Genomic DNA, 10649 nt, shown 5'->3' on the forward strand with positions numbered 1-10649 from the left:
TTTCTTTCTTTCTTTTCTTTCTTTCTTTCTTTTTCCTTCAGGACCAGCTTTCTTCTACCCATCCACTGACTCAACCCAGTCAACCATTGCCCAGTCAACCATTCGTCCTTCTGCCCATCCCTTACCGGCCCCTTTGCAGCTAGCTTGTGTAAGCCTCTATTTCATGCTTGATTATCACGGTTTCCATGAGGCCCTCAGGATGGCACCAAGGAGCAGATCTTCCTACAATCCCCCAGCTCCAGAAGACGATCCTGCAGTCAGAGTGCACACATAACCCAGGCAGGGGCTACAGTAGCTAAGAGGAAGATTCAAAATTCCATCCCAAATGTGTCCACTAAGTCATCCCCTCCTTGTCTTGGGATGCTGACATGCTTCAACCTTCTCTCAAGGACAACGAAAAGCAGGTCAGACATTGCACAGCCTGAAGTCCTTAGAAAGATCTAGAAAATTCCATCTGATTGCCACACAGAAGACATCAGATGTAAGAGGAGTTTAGGGGGGCCTGGGCTGCAGGCTGAGCAAGGTTGAGAACTTTCAGGGTTCACCCAGCCAATGAGCCTTCAAAGAACTCTCTGCTGTGGGAGGGCTTTCCTTGACCTTTCCTTGACCTCTACCCTGCTCACATGTCACCTCTACAGAGAGACTCTCCCACCCATAGGCATCTGTTGTGTCTCCCTCCAGCCACAAGCATGACGGTGGGTGGATTTTTTTCTTCTCTTCCCCTGGCCATCTCTTTGACTCTCCGTGTATAAACCTTGACCCAAGAGCCTGGTACAGAGTTGGGCAGTCTGTAGTGCTTTATTAAGTATTTTAAATTTTTATTTCTGTTATTTTAGCTTATTTGTGTACATGTGCAGGGGTGTGTGTTCACATCTTTACTACCAAGTGCTAGAAGTAAAGGCATGGGCTACTGTGGCTGGCTCTTGATCCCTTTTTATTATTTTATTGTTTTTTTTGTTTTTTGGTTTTTTTTGTTTTTTTTTTTTTTGAGATAGGGTTTCCCTGTGTAACCTTGGCTGTTCTGTAACTCACTCTGTAGACCAGGCTGCCCTCAAACTCAGAAATCCACCTGCCTCTGCCTCCCAAGTGCTGGGACTAAAGGCGTGCGTCATCACTGTCTGGCTAATCATTTCATTTTTAAATTATTATTTTTCTGAGCCAGGCACTGTGGCACATGTTTTTAATCTCAGCACTTGGGAGGTAGAGGCAGACAAATCTCTGTGAGTTCAAGGCCAGCCTGCTTTACACAGTGAGTTCCAGGACAGCCAGGGCTATACAGAGAAACCCTGTCTAAGAAACAAACAAACAAACAAACAAACAAATTAACCAAAGAAACAAAACAACAAAAACTAGACACTTATTTTGTATTTTTTAATATTTATTTATTTATTTATTTATTTATTTATTTATTTATTTATTTATTGTATGTGAGTACACTGTAGCTGTCTTCAGACATACAAGAGGGCATCAGATCTCATTTCAGATGGTTGCGAGCCACCATGTGGTTGCTGGGAATTGCACTCAGGACCTCCGCAAGAGCCATGAATGCTCTTGACAGCTGAGCCATCTCTCCCAGCCCCTATTGTTTTATTTTTGTGTATAGTGTATATGTCTGAAAGCGCATGCCACACGTGTGAGGTGCTGGCTGAGGCCAGAAGAGATTATCAGATCCCTTAGAACCAGAGTCATAAGCCATTGTGAGCCACCAGCTAGGCCGGGCCTTGAACGTGGATCCTCTAGGGCAAGAGGTGCTCATAACTACTGAGCCATCTCTTTTTGAGTCAGCGTCTCTTGCACTGGAGAGCACGGGTTCAGCTCTGCTGGGTGGCAGCTGAGCTCCAGGGATCCAAGTGTCTCCACCTCCCAGGCTGGGGTTACAGGAGCGCCATCGCCAGCTTCACTCAGCTTCTTACCTGTCCTGGGAATCGAACTCAGGTCCTCGTGTCTGCACATCGAGCGCTTCATCCGCTTTCTCAGCCCTTCATCAGCTATTTCTCATATGGATCCCATGTCCCGGCAAACTCACTTCCTCCCCGAGACAGTATGGCCGACAGGGAGCCCTCAGCTCCTTCCTTACCCTCTGTGGTCTCTCCCTTTCTCTCCCCCATCAAGCTGCGGCTGTCAAATCCAAGAAGCACGGCAAGAAGAGGAAGGGCGAGAGTTTCGAGAGCTACGAGGTGGCGCATCTGCGGCTGCTGAAGCTGGCGGAGAACGGGGACCTGAACCAGCTCACGGAGGACTTCCTGGCCAAGGAGGAGAAGAATTTTGCTCGCTTCACTTACGTCACCGAGCTCAACAATGACATGGAGACCATGCACAAGAAGACCCAGCGGATCCAGGTAAGTGGCCTGCGAGGCCCGGGGCCTGTCAATCCGAAATAGCCTTCCCCAGGGTGGTCCCCTGATAGCTCTATCTGCTCTGCAGACAAAGGCCACGTGCGAATTCAAAGACCACCTTGGCAGGTACCATCAATTCTGGACTAAGAACTAGGAAGGCATTTTAAAAAGTAGTTTTATTTATATTTACAGATGTTTTGCCTGCATGTGTGTCTGTGTACTACATGCATGCAGTACCCACACAGGCCAGAAGAGGGCATCGGATCCCCGTAACTGGAATTACAGATGGTGTGAGCCGTCCTGTGGATGCTGGGAATAGCAGCCAGTGCTCTTGACCTCTGAGCTGTCACCCCAGTTCCTCCTCCTCGTCCTCTGGGACAAAATCTGTCAATGGGGTTTTGAGCTCAACAATTGAATTATGTCATCTAAGTGTGACCTCCTGTCTCCACTAGGGAGACATACTGAGGTTACGTCATGGCCAGATTTTTTTTTTAACATGGTTTCTAGGAATCAAACTAACTCTGTCTGGCTGACAGAGACAGAGTCCAAACCACTTAGCGTCGCATGCCAGTCCATTCAGAACCCGGCTGACAGCTGTCTTTGTGGCTCAGAACCAGTAATGACACCCAGCGTACCAGCTGTTGCTGTGCCACGCCCCTCCTCCAAGGATTCCCTCTGACTGTGCCCGGCCCCTCCTCCTCTGATGACGTCATGATCATTTGTTCTTGTGTGGGATGTGGAGGACAGAGTACATCCGGGGTTTTCCCTTAACTCGCCTGCCACTTTCCAGGAGTTCTGTCTGTGTCTCGCCACAGGAGGGTTGAGGTTACTGATGTGCACCACCACAGCTGACTTTGTATGGGTTGTTGGGATTCGAACTCAGGGCCTCACACTTGGACAGCAAGCCCCTCACCCACAGAGCCCCCCCCAGCCCCTCAGGAGACAAGTCTCCCTGTAGCATCAGGTTTCAGCTTTTTCTTGGGGTTCATTGTCTCAATGGTCCGTGATCCACGGGGAGGGACTTAGAGATTCTTTGGACTGACCTCGCTCCTGCCAGGACAGTTATTCTAGAGACACCAGTGCCTTCTTGCTTTGCTGCATGCTTTTTGAGACTAGGCCTTGCTCAGTAGCTCAGGCTGGCCTGGAACTCGCAGTAATCCTCCTGCCTCAGCTTGGTGGTTGCTGAGATTTCACGCATGAGTCACTAGAAAACTTCTCTGCTCAAACTAAGATTCAGGTTTTTAAGTTTTTTAGTTTTTTTGTTTTTGTTTTTTTTTCCCCTATGGTATACCCAGTGTTGCCCCTACCTCGGGACGGGGTCACAGGCCCATCTTCTCTGGTCTGTTAAGATTAATAACTGTCAACATATAAAAATCAAAGTGTTCGCCTTCAATCCCAGCACTTGGGAGGCAGAGGCAGGGGGATTTCTGAGTTCCAGGCCAGCCTGGTCTACAGAGTGAGTTCCAGGACAGCCAGAGCTACACAGAGAAACCCTGTCTCGAAAAAAAAAATCAAAGTGTTCTACACAAACCCCCAAACTCTTGTTTCTCTGGGGGACATCAAATCTAACATAAGGTGGCGATCTGTGTAGAGCACAGTGGCTCTTGAGTGCATCGCCACTGCCCCCTGGTGGCTGTCTGTGGTATGGCAGGAATGATTTTGTGGTCCAGGCTGCTCCAGGAGGGAGCACATCCCTAGTCCCTATGGGATGCTGATGCAGATGGATGTGGGGACCCCTGCGTGACCTATGACTGGACTGGAAATGTCCACACTTGATCCTTGATGGCTTGGCATAGGGTGGACTTGTCGTCTGTTGGCCTCAGTTTCCCCATCTGTACTGTGATACTGAGACCAGCACAGGAGCTTCCAGACTCGTGGTTTTGTTTGCTTTACAGCACTGTAATTGAGAGTTTGGAACCCAAGTTGGGGGGGGGATTCTGCACCCCAAACTGCAGATGTCTAGGCCTTACCTCACGCCTGCAGCTCTGCAGACAGGCTGGTAACCGGCAGTTAGCCATTTGTGTGTGAGCCACCTTCCCCCACCCCTCGAACTCATTATCAGTGGCTGACCTGTCACCTCTCAGCAAGGTTGTCCCCTCCAGCCACCTGTGCTCGAGTCTTCCATTATTTCCACCTGAAATGACACCGAAGGATGGGAAGGCCTACGTGAAAGGAACTGAGAACTGTCCAGAAAGGCTGGGTCTCCTGCCCCGCTCCAGACCTAGAACTTGGAGTAAGCCTGGTCATCTGAGAGTGTGACTCAGATTCTCGAGAGAGTTTGAGGGACCCTGGGCTGAGCTGCCAGGTTCAGTGAAGTAGCCACTGGTTATCCATGTAAATTCCTTCTACTGTAATACAAGAGAAACCCCAGCTGCCCAGTATCTGGGGCCACTGTTGCAAGTTCTCAGTGCCCACGTGTGGTCATGAGGTGGCATGGCGTGGTTAGTGCACGTAGTGTTAGCATTCTGTCAAAGTTCCACCCCACAGTCGCCTGGCAACAGCCAGGTAGGCCTGACCCACTATAAAAGGGGCTGCTTGCCCCCTCCTCACTCTCTTGTTCCTCTCTTGCCTTCTTGCTACCCCTCTGTCCTCTTGCCCCTTCCCCAATCCCTCCCCCCTCCACATGCTCATGGCCAGCCTCTATTTCTCTACTCTCTCTCTACCTTTCTCTGTCTCTACTACCCTCTCAACTCCCCTCCCCATGTCCTGAATAAACTCTATTCTGTACTATACCTTCGTGTGGTTGGTCTCTCAGGGGGAAGGGATGCCTTGGCATGGGCCCGCAGAGGCACCCCCTTCTCCCACACCTCATCACACCCCCATAGAACATATCTCCCCTCTCTTTATCTTTTTATTTTTTAATTTATTATTATTATTATTTTTTCGAGACAGGGATTCTCTGTATAGCCCTGGCTGTCCTGGAACTCACTCTGTAGACCAGGCTGGCCTCGAACTCAGAAATCCACCTGCCTCTGCCTCCCAAGTGCTGGGATTAAAGGCGTGCGCCACCACCGCCCAACTCTTTATCTTTTTATAAACACATCATATGGTGCCGTAACTTGGATCTAGAAACTCTGCAGGACGTGAAAGATTATGTTGACATCTTTTTCTAAGTGGTTCTAAACCTGTGTGGGTCATGACCCTGTTGGAAGTTGAACGACCCAAAGGTCTTTCATAGGTGTTGCCCAAGACCATCGGAAAACACAGATATTTACATTATGATCCAAAACAGTAGCAAAGTTACAGTGATGAAGTAGCAACAGAAATAATTTTATGTCGGGCAGTGGTGGCACACGCCTTTAATCCCAGCACTTGGGAGGCAGAGGCAGGCGGATTTCTGAGTTCGAGGCCAGCCTTGTCTACAGAGTGAGTTCCAGGACAGCCAGGGCTACACAGAGAAACCCTGTCTCGGAAAAAAAAAAAAAAAAGGGGGGGGGGCTGGAGAGATGATGGCTCAGTGGTTAAGAGCACTGACTGCTCTTCTAGAGGTTGTGAGTTCATTTCCCAGCAACCACATGGTGGCTCACAACCATCTGTAATGGGATCTGATGCCCTCTTCTGTTGTGTCTGAAGACAGCTACAGTGTACTCATACACATAAAAATAAATAAATAAATCTTGAAAAAAAAAGAAATAATTTTATGTTGGGGGGTCACCATAACATGGGGAGTATTAGAGGTTCATAGCATCAGGAAGGTTGAGAGCCGCCACTCTAGATAGTTCTAGATGATTCTCAGAGGATGAAGAATGAAACGCCTGAGAAGGCGGGGTCAGGTGCGTCTCCTTGATGGGTCACCCAGCATGGGCGTAGGGTTAGGTACAGTGATGAGGGCATCCCATCTTTTCATCACTGGTTCCCTTCTGTCTGAGCAGGATGACATCATCAACCTGCGGTCACAGCAGCAGATCTCCCATGAGGGCACCCGGCACATCCTGAAACAGATGGAGGTGAGCTTCGGGGGCGAGGAGGGAGGGGAGGGGGAGGGACAGGGAGCCTCCTGGACCTGTCCGTCATCTATCAGGTGGTCTGTCCTGACACAACCACAGAACCCTTGTCTCTGAGTTCTGTTTATTGTAAAGATGAGCGGAGTTCAAACCTTAACCCTGGGGCTGCAATTCTATTCCTGAAGCATCTCTGCCTCAGTTTCTCCTTTTGTCTCCCCCGGGGCCCAGCTCCACTGTTTTTCACCTGTAATAACGACCACAAGCCAACTGCCTGTCTTTCCTTTCTCCTCTCCTCTCCCTTTCTCTCTATGCTGAGACTCAAACCCAGGGCCTCCAATATGCTCGTTCTGCATACCACCGCCGAGCCACGCCCACACCCTGCGCACAGTTACTTCCTGGGCTAGGCGCTAGTCGGTGGATGCCAGGCTATGTCCGCTCCTCTGGCCCCATCTCCCTTCACCACCTTTGGGAGAAGGTGTCATACTCTTTCCATTTTTTTTTTCAGGTGAGCAAACAGGATGGCAGAGGTAAAAAAACAAAAAACAAAAAACAAAAAACAAAAAAACAAAAAAAAACACAGCTCGGTCAACCCTAGGGAGCCCAGTCGTGATTTATTTATTTATTTATTTATTTATTTATTTATTTATTTTGGACACAAGGTCTCACTTTGCAGCCCTAGTGTCTGGACTTCACTAGGTAGCCCAGGCTGGCCTCAAACTCACAGCAATCCTCCCTCCTTTGGCTCCTCCGTATTGGGTTTGAAGGCTTCTTCCTGCCCAACCCCCTCACTGACGCCCTGGGAGCCTGAGCAAGCTAGAAGCTTGTTTTTGTATAATAAGCTGAAAACCGGCCCTTCTAGGATTGGGCGAGGGGGTGTCTTTGTGATGTCAGCTACCACCCAGGCTCTCCTTGGTGTGCGGTTTCCATCCCAAGGATGCCTGGTGGTACCACGGATCCTGCCGTCACGTACACACTTCCGAAGGAGTGTGGAAGAAAGTAGGGGAGCGTGGAGAAGGCCACGCTGGCTGAGTCAGGAAGCCCCCGTCGCTTCTCGGGACACTTGGATAGTGACTCTTTATGGGGTTTGCAGCTGGTCACACTGTCACCCCAGGGCAAACAGGTTCTCTCATGACAGTATCAGGACGACTATCAGACAATGCCGGGCAAGATGTGAATGCCACCTGCCTGGCCGTGTGGGGGGCACACGTCTCTGATCCCCATCCTTAGGAGGCTGAGGCAGTTGGATCCGGAGTTCAAGGGTAGCCTGGGCTAACTCCTGTTCAGACTCATAGCTCCTTCCCCTGACCTCTTCTTTTGTTCCTTGGGGCTCATTTCCGTCCTGCATCCTGACCAGGCTGGTGGGGCCATTCTAGGCTCTACCACGGAGGGACAGCAGAGCTTAGGCCCAGGAAGAGCCGAGGGAGCTCAGAGCCAAGAGGGCCTGGACGCTGTTGTGATACAGGCTGACCTCCGCAGGTCGTCCCTAGCCTAGACCCACAGACTCTACTTGGGGCTACCTAGAATCCCAGACATCCCTGGGGTTGGGACCAGCAGTGTCCATCAGTCTCCTCTGCCTGGCTCTGTAGTTACTGTTTCTGGTCTTCACAGGGTGGTGGGGGTGGTAGCTGGGGCAGCATTGTGCATGTGCGCATGCGCGACTGCTAGTGCGCCTGCGTGTTCCTCCAAAACGCAACTACCCCAAGGTGGAGAATCCACCCAAGAAGCTCTGGGCTCTCCGATGTGTCCCACCCCGTTGAAGGATGTCTCCACCTGCCTGCTCAGAACCGTCTCCACCCCTGGCTCTGCATCGTCTCCTCTCTCCCCACAAGTCCTGAGTTCAGCTCTCAGAGTGATCACTGATTTTTGAGACAGGGTCTCATGTATCCCAGGCTGGTCCCAAACTCACTACGTAGACAAGGATGACCCTGGACTCCTGCCCCTCCCCCGGAGTGCAAGATTTACAGGCGTGCACACCACCCAAGGAACCAGCCACATCCTTAGCTGTCTCTTTTTTCTTAATCTTGTTCGATGCCGACAGGAAGCTCATTCCTTTGATGGCATACTCTCTGGGGTTGGCAAACCTGTCTGGGGTCCCCCAGTCACCGGCACCGAGAGTCCCTCAGCCTCAGGCTGGGCCTGGTGTCTGTCTGCCCCCAGGAGAAACTGAGGAAGACCACTGAGGACGCCGATGTTTTTGAGAGCAAATACAAGGAAATGAGCAAGACCCTGGAGTATCTCAAGAACTCCGTGGAGAAGCTATTTAAGAAGATCAACTGCGACGCCACCGAGATCCTGGGAAAGCTGGGCGAGACCGGGAAGATCACGGACATCAACCTTCAGCAGTACTTCGGTGAGCCCAGCTTGGGTCTACCCACCTCTTAGGCACACTTTCCTGCTTGTTATACGACCAGGTACAAGAACGCTTTCTTGGTTGGTAGTGAGCAGTGAGCACAGCTATGGTGTGGCCTGCCTGGGTTTGAATTCTGATTCTTCACTTATTAGCTGTGTGACTTTGGCCACATTCCTGACCCTCTCTGTGCTCAGGTTCTTTCACCTCTGAAATGAGGGTACTACAGAAAGCTACACCATCCGGTTATTGGGAGGGTTTTTTTTTTTTTTTTTTGAGACACGGTTTCTCTGTGTAGTCCTGGCTGTCCTGGAACTCACTCTGTAGACCAGGCTAGCCTCGAACTCTCGAACTCAGAGATCCACCTGCCTCTGCCTCCCAAGTGCTGGGAATAAAGGTGTGCGCCACCACCGCCCGGCTCCTTACACATATTCACAACCACTGTAATACATACATGTTCACACACACATACGCACACTCACAGGCACCCTCCCACAAACACTACACACAACATGTGGACACACATTCAAACACCAACAAACACTATATATACATGCCGACATCTGCATGCACACACATGAAAACACACATACACACATGTATGCACACAGTTTGTTCATACAGACACGCACATAGCATGCCTTGCTAAAGCAATAAGACAAGAAAAAGGAATAAAGACCCTGATTGAGAGGAAGGAAATGAAGTGTTCGGAGTGGGGCCTGGTGTGTCACAAATGCTTGTTAAATTGCCTTCTGCATTTCCAGGTTTAGCTTCTAGTTCAGGGTATAGAGGGGGTGTGGCCACTCAGACCATGGCAGCTTGGCATGAATTAGGTACCAGCTGTTCTTATGAGTGCATGTGTGTGCGTGTGTGCGTGTGTGTGTGTGTGTGTGTGCATGTGTGCGTGTGTGTGTGTTTTAATCCACAGGGGTTGGAGAGATGCTCAGTGGTTAAGAGTGTGTACTGCTCTTGCAGAGACCCAAGTTCGTATCCCAGCACCCATCTCAGGCATTGCAGGCAGAAGGAATAGTAGAAACAAGGGCCGGAACGTCCAGCTACTGCTGGCTTTGACGTCTAGTGGAACATTGGTTCTTGGCCTTCTCATTGTCGATATCTAGGGAACCCTTTTTGGACTGTGCTTTCCTAGAAACTGTCACTCGTGGCGCTTCGAATGCCTCAGACCTCCTGTGTGCTCCCAGGAACAGCTCTGCCAATGTGCATTAAAGAGAGAGATTTCGGTGCCGCATGATGTCAGAATTTCCCACAGCCAGCGGCCAGGAGGAGCCAGCACCCTGCATAAACTCCCATCCCTTCCTCTCTTATTATAGGGGCTGCCCCTGGCCAGCAGCTGTGACCTTGACCCCCTGACCCTGTTTTCTTCCAGCTATCATAGAAAAGAAGACAAATGACCTGCTGCTTCTAGAATCCTACCGGCGCCTGCAGGAGTTGGAGGGGACTGATTCTGATATCCCACAACCCTTTGTCAACCCCTTCTGGGGCGGCTCTGCCCTCCTCAAGCCCCCAGAGCCTTCAAGGGTTGTGCCACCTGTATTTGGGGCAGACTCCTTCAGTGACAAACTTGAAGAGGGTGAGTTCTTGCCCGCTGCCACCCAGGCAGGCCACTGGGTAGAGTCCCTTAAGGACCCTGAGTGCCTGTGGGGTCTGTGGGCCAAGCCTCAGTTTCCTTCATTGCCAGGAGTAATCACCGCACTATGGCCCCTGTTTGAACACAGATGGGAATAGGTCCTTAGGGAAAAACTGAGGGGACAGAAAGGAAGTGGGAACATGTTCATTGCAGCCCCAAACCGGAAATAAGCAAAGGACCCTACACATACACACACATTCATACACACACACACACACACAGACACTGATTACATACAAACACACTGACAGTCATACATACGCACACACACACAGACACTGATTACATACAAACACACTGGCACTCATACATACGCACATACACATTCATATACACACACACAGACACTGATTACATACAAACACACTGACACTCAT

The 10649-nt window shown here is 50.3% G+C and overlaps 1 protein-coding gene across 1 annotated transcript in view; it reads left to right on the plus strand.

Moving 5' to 3' along the window:
• Window positions 1-10649, plus strand: part of Ccdc63 (coiled-coil domain containing 63) — a 25551-nt gene that overhangs the window by 13739 nt on the left and 1163 nt on the right. The window contains exons 5-9 of the mRNA XM_028765961.1: window positions 682-695; window positions 2113-2339; window positions 6209-6283; window positions 8438-8630; window positions 10012-10215. Coding sequence (XP_028621794.1) covers window positions 682-695; window positions 2113-2339; window positions 6209-6283; window positions 8438-8630; window positions 10012-10215 — 713 coding nt within the window. The remainder of the gene's footprint in view (window positions 1-681; window positions 696-2112; window positions 2340-6208; window positions 6284-8437; window positions 8631-10011; window positions 10216-10649) is intronic.

Source organism: Grammomys surdaster, unplaced genomic scaffold, assembly GCF_004785775.1.
Source record: "Grammomys surdaster isolate TR1022 unplaced genomic scaffold, NIH_TR_1.0 166, whole genome shotgun sequence".
Classification (NCBI taxonomy): Eukaryota; Metazoa; Chordata; class Mammalia; order Rodentia; family Muridae; genus Grammomys; species Grammomys surdaster.